General features: G+C 32.8%; 2 protein-coding genes across 4 annotated transcripts in view; one reads left to right on the top strand and one right to left on the bottom strand.

Moving 5' to 3' along the window:
- LOC114880353 (mucin-4) overlaps nucleotides 1-20,195 on the bottom strand; it is a 173,964-nt gene that overhangs the window by 81,298 nt on the left and 72,471 nt on the right. The window lies entirely within an intron of this gene.
- LOC123988470 lies at nucleotides 5,292-6,836 on the top strand. Its single transcript, XM_046288698.1, has 2 exons — nucleotides 5,292-5,341; nucleotides 5,820-6,836. Exon 2 carries the CDS (start codon nucleotides 5,821-5,823, stop codon nucleotides 6,496-6,498), a length of 678 nt encoding a protein of 225 aa, XP_046144654.1. The 5' UTR covers nucleotides 5,292-5,341; nucleotide 5,820; the 3' UTR covers nucleotides 6,499-6,836.

The raw sequence follows: 20,195 nt of genomic DNA, 5'->3' as shown, positions 1-20,195 counted from the left end.
TTGAATATAATTACCGTGTTACAATAATAAATAATTACTTTGAAGCACACATGCTGAGTAAGTTGCATTACCTAACAACCTAAAATAACATGTTCATTTTATTATTGTTACATTTAAACAAAATTATTTGATTTAAGTTAAATGTTTATCTAGCAATATATACCTAGATGAATTTCTTGGTGATTAAGTTGATTGAACAATTTTGCTAAATGAAATTAAGTTCAATTAAATCTTCTTACGAATATTAATTTAGAAAATAAATAAATTTTATGTTTCAATTATTTGTAGAGCGTTTGTTAATAGTAAACCAGTTTACTATTCTGCAGTTGAATTTAGACTATTCAGTTTCATTACATTTTATAGTTTGATATAATAATAAAAGTAATACAATTTTATAATAAAACTAATTAAAAAGTATGTAAAAATTTAAATCATTCAAATAAAGCAAAGTAGCAAAGATCAGGAAACATTTACAAAGGTCTCATTTACAACACATAGGTTTAAAATTTTAATATTCCTATTAATTTTAGGATTTTGTCGCAAAAATTTGAAATACAAATAAAATACATTATTCATTACTTAATATTATAAATATCAACATTACTTTATATTGTATTGTAAATTCCTGTATAAGAAACTAATGTTTTCAAAAAACCACATAAATATAGTATTGCAATTTTCTTTCACAATTTGTGCCATTATTTTATTCATTATTTAAAATTGCCATTACCGAGTTTGTATTACTGTAACAAACGTTACTGTTTCTTTAAAAGTATTGCTATGAAAGGAACTTGTTCTATTTCATTTATTGTTAGGAATTGCTATTGCAAGATTTATGTCACTGTTACTAATTTAGATGTTTCCTTAAAATTGTTGCTATGATCATACAACCCCTTTACAAAATGTCGATAAACATTATCGCAATTTTGCTTCACAATATGTGCACTATCAGTATCTATGTTAACAGATACGCGAGAATTTCTAAAGGGAGCTTATGACAGTTCGTCGACGTTATTAGCATTTTCTGACAACAACCATTTACCATTTTGTACAATAGAATCCGATTTTAAGTTTCGTTTTCGTCCTTAATAACTCCGCTCATGTCATTAACTTGGCTTTTTCCGAAGGGTAAATTAATATTCGGGACTCCGTAACGATACCCTAGCCTTCGAGGCTCAACCTGGATGGAAAAACCCCAGCGTTGCCGGACTTTCGAGGTTCTCGAGTACGCACCGATATCGCATCGATATATAGTTTCACAAGGTGTTTCATGCGCAATGCCAAACGAACGCGGCAATTTAGGAGTTGTTTACCTCCCAAATATTTATATATAAAAAAAAAAATACGTGTTCCATAATTAGCTTTTCTCTAGAAGTATCAACAGATTCTACTTCGATCAAATCAAAACTGATTTTTTGCAGCAAGAAATTGGTCAGTTTAGGGGTAGTTCAACCCCTAATTTTCACTCCTCTTCCAACATACCTAGGCCGATTTTCGTCTTCTATCGAAAGATACTTTCATATCAAAAATCATCAAAATCGCTTCACTGGTCTCAAAGATATCGCAATTTTTCGATTTTACCCACCATTTTCGAGGGGTCGTTTCACCCCCTAAATGTGTTTTTCCGCCGATAAAAAAAATACGTGTCCCTTAGTTTTTCATGTATTATAACATATCCAAATTTCAGAAAAATCGGAGTCTGACACTTCCGTAGGTTTACTTGTAAGTCGCATTCAGAAATTATGCATTATATCTCAAACCTTCATTGTCCGGACGAGCTGAAGACGCTATCGCAGCTTTCGTTTGACAGGTGCTTGTTTTGCGTCACGCCGCCCTATTGCAAGATACACCCGCGATGTCCGACCAGTGCCGGCGTGGGAGCGAGGGGGGGGCAATAGTCCAGGGCGCTAGATCTGTAGGGGGCGCTGCAGCCCGGTGTCGTATGCGTTTGTTCATTTATATCCGTTTAGATTAGTAAAGTTGCTATGTAGTTTAACAATTTTTACAGTCTAACTACAGATTCATCGTTTCATATTATTACCTTGGGTTAAACTTTGATTCCCGGGACATAAAATTATTGCCCCTTTTTTTGCTCTTTAATAGTTTTTGACACGTAGAATCCATAAATGTAAGTCGTAACTTTAGGAAATTAGCGGTTCAAAAGTTATGAGTGTGTAAAATTTCGCGTTTTTAGGGTATTTTACACGCTACTTTGATGCCATGTTGCTTCCATCTATTATTTGATTGGCCCACATAGATGAGCATTCAGAGTTCCTATGTATCATACTACCAACCTAAAAATTTTAAAGAGGGCCCTTTGAAAGAAATTATTACATTTCAACAGTATCATTATTTCACGAAAGCGTTGCCGACCGCCTGACGGCGCGGCGGTCGGATTTAAATATATAGCCTAACCTAATCTGATACTTCCGCTTACCTTATTTAAAAATATATTATTTCCGAATTGCCTCCATTAATAGAACACAAAAACCACAAAACTAAACGAAGCAGGTAGATAAAACGATAGACAGAACACAAAATAATTGTTGTTTGTTAAAACAAGATACGTGCGAAACAAATTCAAATGAAACATTTGATTTATCCCGCCAAAATGGCCGTCGAATGCTCATCTATGCGGGCCAAATAATAGATGGAAGCAACATGGCGTGAAAGTAGCGTGTAAAATACCCTAAAAACGCGAAATTTTACATACTCACAACTTTTGAACCGCTAATTTCCTAAAGTTACGACCTACATTTATGAATTCTACGTGTCAAAAACTATTAAAGAGCAAGAAAAAAGGGCAATAATTTTATGTCCCTGGAATCAAAGTTCAGCCTTACCTTGTCTTTCTTTCTTAAAAATTTTGAACCCCTGAATGGGCGCCACGATAATCTTGCTCAGGGCGCCAATATTGCTAAAACCGGCACTGTGTCCGACGATTCATCGGAGGCAACTCCACATTCGATATTTGCATTCACTGGGTAGATCGCGGGAAGATATAGCGAACGACTTACTATCCAGCATCGTATTGTTAATATTCCACTCAATTGCTATTGCAAGAATAAATCCTTTCTTTTGAAACTTCCTAAATCATTAAATTATTAAAATATGTACCTTATTCATGTTTGTGAAAAATTTTATCTACTTTTATGTAGAATAAATTTCAGTTTTTGAATGAAGTTTAGCAACCAAGAGGAGCCTCGAAGGTTTTATAGCCCCGTGCCTTACAACTCTTAATTCGATCCTAGTGTAGTCTTTTTGGAATATTGTATATTAAGATTTGTAAAATTCTAAAAATACGATAATTGTGGAAAGGACATGTTTTCAAGAAACGTACGTCTTTATAAGAACTTTTGAATAGTACACAAATCCTTTAAAAAATCTCATGACGAGTCGTAATACAGTTTCTTTCGAATGCATTGACAGATATGAAGTATATATCGAAGACATGGTATTTTGCAACAGCATTCAGAAAGGAGAGAAATGTGGTACTCTCTCTGAATTGCATCCATGATGTACCAGGAGAAGCTGTATTCATAGTCGTGATGGCGTGTCGATATGCACGACGCGTCGATCCATCGTTTCTCGTCCGAAACGACAAGAACGTCTTTCATTCTTCCTCTTTCATTCAATTTTTACGCCTATATCGCCATCCTTTTCCCGCTGTTACAATTTCTCCGTTCTTTCCGTTCTGTTTACTGATTTTCCTTTTTCAACGCTGCCTTACCTTCGTTTTTTCCTCTTCGTTCTATTTACCTCATCTCCTTCCCTCTTGTTTTCGACTAATTATACTTTCCTTTTATTCGTACTCGCTCCTGTGCTCTTCCGGGTTATCATTTTTTTTACTTTGCTTTCTATCGTGGTGCGATTTTATTTCTCCCTGCTCAACACGTTTCGTTGCGGATTAAATCTTGAACAACAGAGCCTGGATCAATCGTGACTCAAACTTACAAAACATATACAAGGATATTATTCATAATTATGTATAATTTTGAAACGAAACAGTTTCATATATTAGAAGAATAATTTTATAAGGAATAGTATAACATTTAGACAATGAAAATGTTGAAATTCACGCCATGCGATACGTATCCTCACGTCAATTATTATACGTCTGTCGAGCTAGCCCCCCCCCACCTTGCAAAAATAAAAAAACACATACATGGAAATTATGAGCTATTTATGAGCTTTCATATTCCGCAAATTAAAAATTTTGAGCTCGTCAAACTAAACAGGAATTTAAACATTTGAGGGGGGGGGGGCTGAGTCGACGTCGAGATTCGATTCGGGATACGAGCAAAGAGTAGGTATAACAAGAGGCGACACTCTGAGAGAGAAACTACTTGTAGAGAGAGACAAAGTGATACAACCCATTTAAAGGTCCATTCGGCAATCTTCGTTTTCGGCCGTGAACAGTCGTGAACGCGCGACCAGTTTGTACTGTGGATTTACGTATGTACATACCCTATTTTGTGGAAACTTCTTTGTCAGAATGTTCCAAGAAGCAAGAGTTTATGGCATTTCAGACCGTCATAAACCAGGAATTCCATTTTACTTCGCACCCATGTAGGTAAAAATATGAATCATTTATGTAGAAATGTAACTGGTTTTATTCATCCTTGTAACAATTCTCCTCTAGAATATTTATTAAAGTTATTTATTAGATTAAGAATTTATTATACACTTAAATATAGTAATAGGGATTTTAAAACTTGCGTTAAAAAAGATAGGAGACTTCATATTGTATTAAATTTGTAAGTATTGTAATGTCTTCAAATATACATATTATCCGAAACCTTCCCTCATCCTATTGTATAATTGTGTAATTTATGTTCAAATATATTTTCTAATATTATCATTTTATTATATTTCTTACTCTTCCACTTTTCAATTATGTAAAATTAATGTAAATACTTCGATTAATAATATACAGAAAAATTGACGACGCAAAAAGGTTTCTAGTTATAAAAGATTGTCGTGAAAAGAAGGTATGACATCCAATTCATTCAAACTTCCCGCTCGTTGATACAACCCATTTAAAGGGACAGCGAATCGTCGACATCAAAGGTGCCGCCGGGAGTGTTGCCTCTTGTTATACCTTCTCTTTGATACGAGTATGTACGACAAGCAGTGGAACTTCGAGTCGGCTCGGCTCGGCTCGGCTCGGCTCGGCAAACCTCGGGCGCAATCGGCAGAGAGACCAACATACTCGTATCCCGAATTGAATCTCGGACCAGAGTATCGCCGATCTTGCCAAACGTTACGCTGTTGCCACATTCATGAGTTCACACGCGCACGGGTTCCGAGATAAATGGTAGACCCTGTATTCCTTTGTTCAGTAAGTTATGTTGTTTATTGTCTTGAGCGCTGTTCGCGACAGAAAATAATATGAAATACAAAATTAGATTAAAATTGGAGCTCTCACCATGGCTCGCTATCCGAGGATTAGAGACTGTGGACATACGCCGAGTAAATAACCGAGATAAAAATAATATTAATGTTAACGATAATAATATTTTACCAAATAATTTTAATTCATATTTTAACTGGCTATAAGCTTTTGTTACAGTAAATCTCTAATAATGCCTACATTGAATTTTTAATTGAAGAAAGGAATATGTAACTTTATTCTCGATTAACTTTTTTGCTCTCTATTTTGGGTTAGTTGTTTATATTTTTCCTCATTTTATTTAAGTTAAACCTCATTTTATTCATTTTCTCTTTCTCTACTGATAAAATAGGTTAAGTGTTATGTTACTTCAAAGTAATTTTCCGGTTTGCTCCATCGTATTTAACGAACTCCTATCATTTGCTAGAATGCCTCCTACACAACCAGTGAAGCCGTCTCCAGAGGGGGAGACGACAAGGAAATCCAAATCTCCGGGAGACGTCAATTTGGATTTAGACGTCTCAAGGGTCCAAATTTCTCCATACGTTTCTTATCCACAAAAGGAGGACAATGAACAAAAAGCACGTATATGGTTTCCCTACAGAGAAAACCAAGATGAAAAGGGAAAGACGACACGTCAGTTTCTCTTCAAATTGAGTTGGATTGCCTGTAGCGAAACTCAGGTTTTCTTCTTATGGGAGGATGCTCTAGAAATGATGAAACATGTGCCATGTATCCTAACCAATACATATGAGCATCAATTTCGGCAGGTAATAAGATCTTGTAAGCAGTATAACTTAGCCGGTACTGCAATGGAATTTTCAAAGATTCTCCGCCATGAACCTGACAAGGTAGATACCTTTTTGAGATGTTTCTACTGTATATATCCCAACATTAGATCTAAAGTCGACTCAATCCAATCACTTGAGAACGTTGTCGTAGAAACAGTAAATTCTTTCCGATTATCTCTAGCAGAACACCATTCAAAGCAAAAAGAATTGACGGAATTGTTTGTAACTTGCTCGAAACAGGTGCGCAATATCTCAGAAAAACTGCCACGCGTTGAAGAAGCTATTGAATCTATTGTTCTTAAAATGTCCAAATGAGACTTATTACCTGCTCCTGAAATACCTCAGTCCACAGCATTATCCATACCGAGTTCATCACGCGGACCTCGTGGGGTCTCCGTAAGGCTAGTCTTAACAGAACCTGGAGAGTATCAGGGATTATATTCATTTAGCTTTGCAGCTGACAAAATAGTCACTTTCATTCATCCAGCGTCTCACCCGGAGATCAGTCATCTAGTAGATTTCTCTCCAGAAGCACAAGTTATTCTAATGAACCTAGATCAAAATACACTACTTATTAGGCTTAGCACTCATTGTCAGAAGTCACTGCGTAGTGCTTTCACCTTATCCCCCGGTGTTGAGCGGCGGGCTCCTTCCTTGAGACTCTAACTACAAGACTCAAGAAAGTTGAATTTCAATGGAAATACATCCCTAAAATACATCCCTGGTCAGACTATTAATCCCTAACGGACTAACATGCTCAATTTATTCATATGATTACTTGTTAACTTTAATTCTGTTTTTGTATACCGTTTACTGCAATCACGAATAAAGTTTAAGAATCTAATTTTTTAATTGATAGAGGAAGCGGTGGTAATATGCCCCCCACCCCAGTTTTATGTTTCTTCTTAAAATCTGCTTTATAACGTAAACTGTGATAAAGGATAGAGGCAAAAAAAAATAATTTCATTAAATTTAATATCATATTGTAAGCGACGAGCCTCGCTCGGTTAATTATAACGTCGCAGAGGCACGGCTAAGGGTATGGTTGTGAGTTTTTAGAGGATCTTTGGAGGAGAAGTCTAAGGCTTTAAACGAAAGTCGGATAGTCTTGCTAATACGAAGAGCCTGGTCCGTGAAGGTCCGGCTACTTCACAAGGTAGGTTTATTTGAGAGTGATTGGATTTTTAGAGTGCCTGGTCCGCGAAGGTCCGGCTGCTCTGCAATAGGTTTTTAGGTAGTGGAGAGCCTGGTCCGCTAAGGTCCGGCTGCTCCGAGGAAGGTCTGGCTAAGGAGGTTTCCAAATGCCTAACTGACTTCTTGGGTAGTTTTGGCCGGTATTTATACTAATTCTTAAAGCTAGCTCCGTCCAATCATGACCGTACCTGCGAGTGCTCGGCGCGCGGTGGACGCGATATTCGTACGGCTTACTTAGCTACACTTAATTATATTTTAAACGTATTCGCGCTACAATATGATAATAAGTAATTTCTGGAATTTTTATAAAAGCGAGCGTAATATGACCTCCTAAGGAAAATTATACAATTTCATTCTTTAGTAACATTTTAACATCAATAGTAAATTAATAAAACAAATTTGTTTTTGTATAATATATTCGTTTCTTGAAAGGAGTAGACGTAATAATATCAATAATATGTATGAATAACCGACAATCAGTGTGACGTGGATCTGCATCATATATAGCGAGAAGGTGTCGTATTTTAATACTATATATCTGTGTTTCATTAGCGTGGTTTTCCATGACACCATTCAATCTTTGTTTCTTCTCTACGTCACCTTTCTTATTTCCTTAGTTTTATCATTGTTTTCATTACTTATTAGATTGTACTCTTATTTCTTTATTTTTAAAGGTATAATACCGAGTATGGTAAGCTTTCTTAAGAAAATGGCGACATAAGGGAAAAAGATTCCATCACTCTGTATAAATATTTACTCCAGAAAATGATTTAATATTTTTTAGTTACATATTAAATTTTATTATATAGGATCATTGAAGAAAATTGTATTTTTCTCTAAATTATTCTCAATATTAATATCTTGAAAATTAGGATTTTGGGGATTACCATTTTTTCAGTTAGTTATCTATATATTACTTGAATCGTTAATATTTTTATGCGTAAGTAAACTTATTTATAATTGTAATGATTAAATCATTACAATATTTAATCAATAATAATCGTCCCTTTCCCTAGAAAAGTCTACCATGCTTGGTACTGTACAAAAAGGAACTTGTAATTGCAAGAACCAAAGATTCCACAAAATAAATAGGTTCAAATTTTTTTGGTTTTTTGTTTTCTAGTTTGTTTTTAATAAAATGTTAAGATAATTTTAGTTTAATTAATGTTGTGCCAAATTTTATACAAGGTTGGAAAATTCCATAATAAACTTTATAAATTCTGACACATTTGTGAACATTTTCTTCAAAGCCCACCACTATTTCATTTCTTGTTTTTATTAAAATTTAGGTTGTAACAATGGTAACGAAACATTGCGAAAACGACGCGATCTGGAAGCGTCCAGAAAAATTCGAGAAAAATCAAGTATAGGCTACCATGGGCGCTCGAAACGCGAGCACGGAAAACGTCAAATTCTATACTTGACAACACGATCGTTGATTTCGGCGGCCACAAATAGCAACGAACGAATGACAGACTGGGCCTATTTTGCCTGCTGTTATCCGAGAGAGAGGACGAGGTAAGACCATCGGCCGCTCTTGGTCGGCAGGTTAACCCTTTCACTGTCATGCAAATTTTTGAACTTGCACCAGAGGGCCACAATACAAATTTCATATTAAAAATTTTATAATGGCAAAGAACTGCGAAATATATTAAAATAACGGTACAATCTTGCCAATAGCACATTTTTCTTAGTGGTGGTCACCAGTGACCATCGTGGCCCCGTGACGCAGTTTATCTTTCCAACAAATTTCAGAAATGATTGAAGAAGATAGAAAATACATTTGAACGGTAATTTTCAATAATTTAGACAGTATGTGAGTATTCTTCAAAGTAGTTAGACTACAGTATCATACTAATACTTGTTAATAAATGTTTACCCCGTTTTAATACATTCCATTGAAAAATATAATTTTTAATAAACACGAACTGTACTGTTTCATAAAATAATTTGTGCGAATATTTAAGTTACTGAAAGTATGTACATAAAAGAATTCTGTATTATCAAGAATATTATTTTGTTTTTAGCTAAAACAGAAGATAAAATATTTTATATATTAAATAAACATTTGTTATTGTTGAGTAGCGCACTTTTTAATTTATAAGGTTATATGCATATTTGCATAATTCATTAATTTTTATTCGAGAACATTTGTCTCAAAATGAATGATTTTAAAAACAAATTCATGGTGGTCACCGGTGACCACCATGGCCCAAAGCGTCGGTCCTATGGGACCACTGTGGCAGCGAAAGGATTAAGGGCTCCGACAAGAGAGTACGGCGATAATACTTGGACGCTTGACGGAGAAGAGCGAGAGAGATCCCGGCAGGAGAATTCGGTGACAATATCTGGACGCCTACAAACCCGAATCGAATCTCGGACCAGAGTTCGGTCGATTACCAACGTAACTCTAGGGATTTTTACATCGCCCCCTACAGTTCTCTACATGACATTATACTTTCAGCAATGGTTTGCAGAGGGCGCATCTATCGAATTTTAACGCTGTGGCCACATTCATGAGTTTGCGCGCGCACGGGTTCCGAGATAAATGGTAGACCCTGTACAGCGACAATACCTGGACGCCTGTCGAACGGGACAGTTCAGAGCATTGCGCTAATTGTAAGACGACTTGTACGAATAAATAAACGAAACTGTATCTTAAACCTTGTTCTTGTAATCCTGTCTAATTCAATAAATCCTGCCTGTCCAATAGATTCCTTGCTTTTCGATAAATCATGGCTACAAGGTTCAATTTTTTTTGCATTACTATCTGTAATAATGTTTCAAATTATTTAGAGAACTTTTTCTCAACAAAGTTTGCTTATTTATTTTCTTTATATATTTTCAATTTATTTTACAGAGTACCCCTTTTCTGTACTGTTATTATTTTGGTTTTTTATATTTTTCATGTTTTTATATTTGAACCTTTCTTTCTGTCTAGTGTTTTCTTATTGCTCTCCTTTTCATTTCACCACGTCATAGTTTTTCTCTACTACTTTCTTATCCCTTTCTTTTTCCTTTGTTCAATCTCGCTTTCACAATTTTTCAATCTTTTCTTCCATTCCTTCTTATCTCCTACTTATTTCGTTATCTAAGATTGTTCCTTTCTGACTTCTAGGATTTCATGTTTCTTCTTTGTTGACTTTCTTTCTTATTTGATATCAGGTGAATTCAATTCCGTTTTTCATTTTACTTTTACTTTAAACTTCAACTTATTCTCTTATCAACGGTCTATCAATTTCTTTCCTTATTTCTTTTCACTTTGAATCTCATTCGGTATGTTACACTTCACATCGGCTTTTTAAAATTTTCCTTTCAAATTATGTAACTACTTTCTCGACTCACTTATTTCTTTTCATTTTACAGTTGTGTTGGTTATTCTATTTTCTTTTATCTACGTAAGATTGAATTTTCTTTGTTCAATTTCAAGTCATTTTTTAGTATTCATCATTCAAATAAACATTTTTTTAAACAGAAATGAATTTAAAATCACAGTTATAATAAAATATGTAATTTTAAAAAACAATATGCAGATTAATATTAACTGTTAGGAAAAAGAATATGTATTTTGTAGATTAGGATCTTGAAATTGTTCTGCACATGAAAAATGAATGAAAAATGAAAAATCGTTCAAATTCTGGAAACATTAATTCGTGAAACTGAGACAATGATTACTGTTCATCCTTTGACATCAAAATAAGTCAATGGCACATTATTGATTTGATCATTTTAGCGAATTTTGATGAAAAATTTAAAGCTACAATACGTAGATTTAGTTCCAAAATTATAGAACTTAAAGGTTTTAGAATTCCAAGATACCAAAATTGCAAAACCCCAGAATTCCAAAATACAAAACTTTAAAGCTTCAAAACGTAAATTTAGTTCCAAACTTCTAGAACCTCAAAGTTTTAGAATTCCAAGATACCAAAATTGCAAAACTCCAGAGTTCCAAAATACAAAAATTTAAAGCTTCAAAATGTAAATTTAGTTCCAAAATTCTAGAACCTCAAAGTTTTAGAATTCCAAGATACCAAAATTGCAAAACTCCAGAATTCCAAAATACAAAAATTTCAGAATTCCTGAACTTCAGTTTCAGATTTCGAAAATTCTCAAATTTCAAAACTTCGGTTTCCCAAATTTCAGAATTTTTTAATTAAAACATACAAGGACCTCCTTGAAAGAGAACCTCCTCAGAATAAATCCTAACCACGCCAATGATTGCAGAATAGCGTCCATGTTACCTTGAGAAAGGGTTATTGAACGTGACGTTAACCGTGAGAACGAAGATACCGAATGTTGCATAAAATCTGTGTGTTTGTAACGTCCGAGGGAACTTTCTGGGGCAGCTAATAGCGCTCTTAAATTGCACCGCCATTCTCATCTCAACTTTCAGTTTCTTTTCTTCTCGTTGCAATCTTCTCTTCCTGTTTCTTCCCCTTCCCTTCGACTCGCCAGTCCGCTCATTATTCTATTTCGTTTCCCTTTCTTTATCCCTGATACCCCTTCGTCGTCCCCCTTCGTCTACCTAACACCCTCTAGCACACGAGCAGCAATCGTGGAATCACGTTACTGCTCGACTTCCTTAATTTACATGCTAATAGAGACGAAGGCGAATCGCAGATAATTAAAGGCCCATTGTTACATGGCTCGTGCAACTCGAGCGTATAAATTTTCCTGCATTCCGTCGGCACACTTTCGCCCGAGGGCTTTTACGTCGAGAGGTATGTGTATACATGGACGCTCGTAAATATTTCACGATTTGTTCAATGGCCGATGAATTGCTCGCTCCTTTCGCACGAATCATTAGCTATTTAGGTTTCGAGAGCTTCGAAACATTGCACTGCTAGAATTTTTTGTTTCCAGGAATTATGTATGGTTTCTTTTTAATCCCCAAATGGCAGACCTCTCAGTCAATAACAATTTTATACTAATCTTTATTTTCGTTTTCTAAATTTTAGACTATTATTTTATTTGTTTTATTTGTTTAGATTTTAATGTAAAATGTCTAATTTAGTTTCATATTACGATTTGATTACATTTTATATATGTTTAAGTTGTAATTGATCTGGCATCGGCTTGGTTGATTTATTTTAAATATGATTGATTTAATGAAAATTTTGACTCGACCATTTTCAGCTTATTGTCTTAAATGTATAAAATGCCCTTGCTGTACCTCAAATCCTTTAAGATTTAACTTTAACAAATTTTTTTATTTCTGGTGTATTAATTACCTTCGGATGTACCATACATCTTAATTATATTGTTTAGTTATAGTGGATATCAACACAATAATTAACATAATATTAGATCATTTTTAGATAATTATAAATCTTAGTTCAATTAAATTTTTGATGAAATATTTAATTCTAGTAAGTAATTAAATCGAATTACTAATAATTTAATAAATTTAGAAATTATAAACTAGGATTAGATACTCTATTATATTAAATGAAAATTAAAAAATATTTATTAAATATAAATCATTGAAGTTATGTGAATTTTTAGAAAAGTTTATAATCCACTTTTCTTAATAAAAAATTAAAAGTACATTCACGATTAAATCAGGATTCCTAGGAAAAATGGTGATGTTGCAGGTTCCCGCCTTTTCCCAAAGTCATCCCCGGGGAAAATGACAATGTAGAGAGGAGGCCCTATATATCTAATACATACATATAGGTCAGTGGTCTCCAACCAAATACCTATGAACGTTTACGCGGGAAAATTTGAGTTATTTAAAAATTTATCATTCATATTTCTCAGTTATTGTACGTACCAAATTTTATAATAGTTAATAATCAAAACTATATTACTTTTTTCCTAAATTACATTCAGTATTAATATCGTCAAAATTAAGAATTTGAGAATTACCACTTTCCCTATATCATCTTTATCTTTACGGAAGCCTGATTTGATTATGAATGTACAAATATAAAGCTTTGTAGTACAAGTTTATGAGCATCACCTGTGAATACAATGGAATACACTTTTAAATATTATTCTGCAACCGAAAAAGATATTTAGGTACATATTCTTTTTTGAAATTTCTGTCAGTCTTTTGGTACGTATTTTTCCGCAGTGTGCCGTTAAAAAACTCACACATTCGAAAGATATATAGATATATTCAACACACGTAACGTTTTCATTCAATATGGTCTACAAAAAAATCCAATTCTCTTTTCAGACGAGTTGTTTCCATTCAACACAGTTAAAACAAAAAAGGTTGCTGTTCCTAAAAGTGGCATTTGAATTCAGTCCTAAACAGAGCTACATATTATTTACTTTATAGGGATATATCCTTATAGGCAATAAATTTAATGACATAGAGTAAAAGTATTTATCCGACACCATTTATCCGAAAAGGAGGAGGATAGGTACTCAGTTCGATCAGCACATATATATATATTTTTTGTTTGTTTAATATGTAATTTCTTCAGAAAATCATTTTTAATTTACTATAATTACAGTAGACCCTCATTATATTGGCACCAACGTGACTGTAGGAGAGAAAAACCAAGCTTCCACTCTTAATTGAAGGAGGGTGGAGATAAAAATATATCATTTTAATGGACTATAATGGTGGAAGAATGGTACTAGTATGTTTTAAAATCCATGTGAACGTCAAGTTGCTCACGTGGCAATATAACGAGAATCTACTGTATACTTAGGCGATCACAAGGAACCCTATGATATTAAAAATTATTTTCCCAACAAATTATTTAACAACATTTATGGTGAAATCGGAAGTTTCGGAAATTTTGACCCTGGCCATGGGCCTCAATTTTTCGAGACTTCCGCCTCACCATCAGGCTGTCCCAAGGAGAACAATGATATAGATCTGTGGCCTCCCACCACTCGCGTGTAAACGTGGGAAAATTTTAATTAATATTTACTTTGTTATTGGTATCCTTTGGTTGAATACTAAATTTTATAATATCTGATAGTTAGACATTATATTATTTTGTTTCTAAATTACTTTTAATATTAATATCGTCAAAATTATACTTGTACTTTTTGCTTTTGTACTTGCACTGTTTTATATCATTAAAGTCTCAATATCACTTATAATATTTGATGCCATTTAAAAAAGAGAAAGTGATCTTGTTTTTCTTCTTTTTTTTTTACAGAACAAAATTTTTTCGCAATTCGTACAATTGGGCAGTAACTTTTGTTTCGTTCTGTTATGCAACAGTAACATTTACTTTCATATACTATTTTAAAATTTATATTTCTGATAATTTTAATTATCTACCACACATCATAATTAAAAATCAGTCACGAGCCACATTATAAGTTCTGTTTTTTCTTAATTATATTTTATAAAACTTACATAAATCACATTTTTAATTTTGTTATCATAAAATGTTAAGATGAACCAATCTTTTTTTAAATATCCATAAATATGAGATATTTAAATAACGTTGAGTAATTCTGCTATATAATATTTGATAAAAATTCGGGATCGTGAATTCGAGTCATCTTACGTTGTCTTACACCGTCCCTGAAGGCGGTAATTCGAAGATCAACGGCTCGTGACCACCTGTTCTACAACGGTATTCCATTGTTGTTGGTGGCATGGTAGAAGCCGCAGTTGTTCATGGTATGGTGTCTCGCCGGATACGGGATGCGGCTACATGCTCCATTAACTTTCTCGACGTCTTTTGCCATAGAGCAGAGACGCCTGCGGCCTTACGGAACACCATGGATGTAGGAAGTACCGTATGTACAGGACGTTCACCAAATAATGCTCGTTGTTTTCAAAAGTGGTTCTCATTATCATGTTATGTAAACATTAAAAAAGGTAAATCCAGTCGTAAAATTAATTAGGTATGGCTCCAAAATTGCAGATCAACGCGTGTTCTTTAATTCTAAATACTTTTACAGTATTCTGAGAATAAAATATTTTTTAATTCTAAATAGTATATAAATACTCTTTTGTGCTCATTCTTTTAAAATAAATTGTTACAACAATATTAAATTTTCTTATGAAATATATTAGTATTGTTATTTTAGAAGTTTTAAAGTATAAATTTGTTATATTTCAATATGGTGCAAAATTAAATATAAATAAATTACAAGATACAATAGTTATTTATAAAAGAATATAAAACAGTATACATTTTATGGAAATAATATGCATATATGTATATACAGGGTGGCCCACATAACTCTTAACAGCTCAATATCTCGAAAACTATGACATCGATTTTAAAGTTCTTGGTCTTAAATTGCATGAATCTGAAGGGCCTTTCTAACTACATAAACATGAAATGGTCCCCCCTTCTTCTTTAATGGGGGCGGGGGTACCTTTATAATTTTAAATGGAACCCCCTATAAAACGTTACATGTTTAGATTCTACAGGAAAAAACAAGTAAATTTTGTCTGAAACATTTTTTTGTCAGATATTTCCAAGATGAGATTATAACAGTTTGAAGTTTCGACTTGTAGGTACTTACTTGTAGGTACAATTCTTGAGTTTGACTCAGTTATTCATGAAAACGTTCTCAGTATGATGATTTAAATAACATTTTTCGCATGATGCGGTGCCATGCGAAGTTGGCACCTCATATTTTCAAAATGCTGTTTTTTCAGGTATTTCGCCGGAACTATTTCTGAAACCTATCAGGAACTATAGAACTATTGCGGGTGCAAATAGAACTGTTGCTAAAAGTTTTGTTTTTTGAAAATGGGGTGCTAATTTCACAGACGCAATTCAATAACGCTATTTCCGAGCGCTTCAAGTAAGTACCTACAAGTCGAAACTTCAAACTGTTATAATCTCATTATGGAAATATCTGACAAAAACTGTTTCAGTTTGTCAAAAAAAATTTACGTTTTAAAGGGGGTTCCATTTAAAATTATAAAGGTACCCCCGCCCCCCATTAAAGAAGAGGGGGGGGGGGGGGAATTTCATGTTTATGTAGTTAGAAAGGCCCTTCAGATCCATGCAATTTAAGACCAAGAACTTTAAAATCGATGTCATAGTTTTCGAGATATTGAGCTGTTAAGAGTTATGTGGGCCACCCTGTATATATATATATATATATATGCAATTTAATATATATGCAATATTTATATATATATATATACATATATATACGTTTGCACAAAATATGCAAATTTCAATCAAAATCAAATAACACGTATGTAGAATCCATTGGAACTATTATTATTACAGTAAAATTGATGCGCATGATGAGTATGTAATTGGCTCAGAACTGTAATTGTAGTTGTGGTTCAATATTAATGATATCATAGTGTGTTCTTCGCTAAATAATTTCGCGACTGTAATATGTTTACAAATTAAATGTTCGTTTTTTTAAATATTGTGCAAGACACGTATCAAGTATTTCAAACAAATTACTATTCCTACTTGTAATAAAACAACCTTTTACTGTAAAATGTCTTAAAAACTGTTTATTTCCAATTAAATCCTTAATAGCTACCAAATTTTTGTATACAGTTATGAATACAAAATAGAAATTTCTTAATTTTTTTTATTCACAAATAATAATTACTGCTTGTATAATTGTTATACCTATTGCCATTGTTTCAATGATAAAATAAATTTCATAGAACAGCACAAAGTGGTATAAAATTAAATTTAGTTGCAAAACATAATCTATAATCCTATAACACTATGGAATATAATTTTCTTCATATTTTCTACCGCATCGTGGATATGTATATTTTCAAGTATGGAATTTAAAATTGAACTGGCACGTAGCAGGATTTCCTTTCACCATGGAATAACAACGTTTGAATAGGAAATGAGAATACGAAATTGGATGAATCATAATCCCCCAACGGAGAGGCAAATTCAATGATGCGTTTACTACGTGGAATATTTCGCAAAATAAGAAAATCAGAAAGCTGTGTTTTGTAAGAAACTAGGTGTTACATAAGATTTTGAACGGCTTTATAATATCACAGTCACCTGAATAGTTGCTGTTACACTAGAAATAAAAATAAAAATATTGTTTTCCTAAAAAAAGGAAATAGAATGATCATAAAATTATCAGTACATCTCTATTCATCAAAATATTACTGTTACTATATTATGACTCTTTAACACTACAACTATCGAGTCTAATGTAGGGACGACTCGTACGTCGACATTGCACTACTGCAGCACCCCCCAATTTTTCTCCATATGTATAAATATATTCATTCATTTTCAGATAATAAATAACATTTTTACATGTTTAATATTTACCATAATTTTAATATTTTATTCAAACATGTATACACTATATTTACACTGTGTTGTATATTTGGAAAGTTCTAGTGCCCCCACGATTTTAAGCCACGAGCCGCCACTGGTACAATGTACACTGAATTTTAAATTGGAACTGACATAGAAAAATAAGTATATCAAAAATGAAACATGAACCAGCATATATGTACAATAATTCTGTATCTCAACAAAAAAGTCATTCAATAAAAATACTTTAATAAATTTTATGATTTAAAATAAGAAACTTGAAACCTGTTATGTTGACTACCTTAATAGTTCTACTGTTAATATAATCTTTACAAATTTTATTAGTAATATTTTCTTTATGCTTTTAAAAGTAGTGCAAATGTTCTAAATAAAAAGTTCCTGCTCGCCCTTAAATCAAAGAATTTTTAAAAACTTAAGAATACGTGCAGAGTTAATTAGCTACCTTGATTATTTGAAATTATTCGCAAAATATTTATTATACAAAAAATTATTCGAAATAAAAGTCATATGGTATACTATGCAGTAATAAATTTACTATTATCTTGCGTTTCTATTATTATACATAAATATCAGCTTAAGTTCTTTTAATGAAGCAGCGAACATTTTAATTTGAAATCAGAAATATAATACAACTCCAATAATCTGATATCCAATAATTTGACATGGCTCTATCCTACAGTTCAATTTATTCATATATTTCCTTTTGTGTTATCTAATTCTTTAAAATATATTTTAATTATTTGTTTAGCTAATTATATACATATCGATTACATATACATAGGTTGCATATAACCTGTATTGAGTATACATATTGACATAACTTTTGACTTTAACCTAACCATATTGAATTCTTTTTCGATATATTCTCATACTATTTACCGAGAAAAATGCCAAAATGCACGTTTTAATATTAGGAATTCATTTGTTTCAAACTTATACATATGTAAACCTGAACATTTTTAGCGTACTTTTAAGGTTAGTTTGACGCTATATTAATTTCTGTCTACAATTTGTTTGGTCCGCACAGATGAGCATCAAAGTACTTTGAAAAAATTAACCTAACCTAATTTAATACATGCAAAGCACATGAGAGACATTTGAGTTCTTTCGCCAAAATGAGCGCCATCTACGTGTATCTCCTTAAAAGCATCGATTTCGCTCATTGGACGAATTATGGATAGAAACCAATATGGCGTCAAACTAACCTAAAAATGCTCAACTTTTCGTACACATAACTTTTGAACAAAGCGATCTCTAAAATTGAAACTTATATTGTTTTAATTAATTTCGTCGAATGCAATTCGAATATATAAAAGAAAAATCAATGATTTTGTGTGTCAAAAAATAAAGTTTAGCCTAAATATGATTATTCTACAATAATTTTTATAAAATCGTACAGGTACAGAAGAAAATTACGTTCTTATTTTTAGATTATAAAGTGAATTAGACAGAAGTTGTATCAAACATACTAGATATTTTAAAAATATTTTTAACTTACATAAAGTAGTAAATAATTTAAAATACTCTTGCTCATATTTTTTTATTAGAGCTACTCTTAGAGATTATGAGAAAATCTATTCTAATGAAATTATAACATAGCATGTGTACTTATATTCGTTATTTATTGTAAAATTTGATAATTTGATGTTGTAAAAGGGCGAAGTAGGATAAAATGGTTTTATCTGGCAATGCACCATTCAATAGTTTACCAAAATGAAACACTGTACACCTTTCAACTCTCTATAATATCAATCGGGAGGGTAGTTACAGGGTAAAGTGTAATGAGCAAGTTTTATCACATTTTCCCGATTTAATGATATGCAAAAATTCTAGAATATTCTAGATATGGTTATTTATGATTCTGAATTTTTCCAGATATTTTCATTGTAAATCATAAGCGTGAAAAATAAAAAATGCAAAAGAATTCAAGAAATGTGGATTTCGTGTTGAAATTTTCGACCAACTATATTTTTATTACTTTTACAGTAGTTATATATTAACATGCATATTATCCCCAACTTTTTTCAGATTTTTCGTCGGAGTGTGCCGTTTTTAAAAAAAGTATTTGACCGCGAGGCCCCGACAGTCCTGTTTTTTTTTATTATGCATTTAATTAAGTTTTTTTTCTATTTACAGAATTAGTATTTATAGATATTGCATCATATTATCTATTTTCAAACCTGTTTTATTTTCCTTCCAGCTGTGTTAATATTTTCAGGAGAAACAACGGTCTGCAATTACATGCCCAGTATCAACATAAAGCGTTCTAGGTGCAGCGATGCAATTATAACGAGCAACAATGGGCCAAGAAATCAGTTTAAAATTTTGATACAGACCTGCTACTTTATTCGCTTGAAGAAGAAGCAACAAAGACGTCTGCTTAAAAATTTCACGAACCTTGGAGGAACTGGTCACGAGCACAATGCGTTATTGCGAAGGATCTACTAAGAAGCCGAACAACAGCAAAGTTCAGGGAAACCATAGCTGGGTCAGCAAAACGAAGGTAATCGAGCGTATAACCATTCATCTACTTGTAAATTATTACGAAAACACTGGTAAACTTTGCTTCTGGCAGAATTTACGAAGCAAATTGTT

The sequence above is a fragment of the Osmia bicornis genome, chromosome 14, assembly GCF_907164935.1.
Source record: "Osmia bicornis bicornis chromosome 14, iOsmBic2.1, whole genome shotgun sequence".
Taxonomy (NCBI): domain Eukaryota; kingdom Metazoa; phylum Arthropoda; class Insecta; order Hymenoptera; family Megachilidae; genus Osmia; species Osmia bicornis.
Note: the sequence above shows the minus strand (reverse complement) of the source record. Positions and strands in the feature narration are given on the sequence as shown.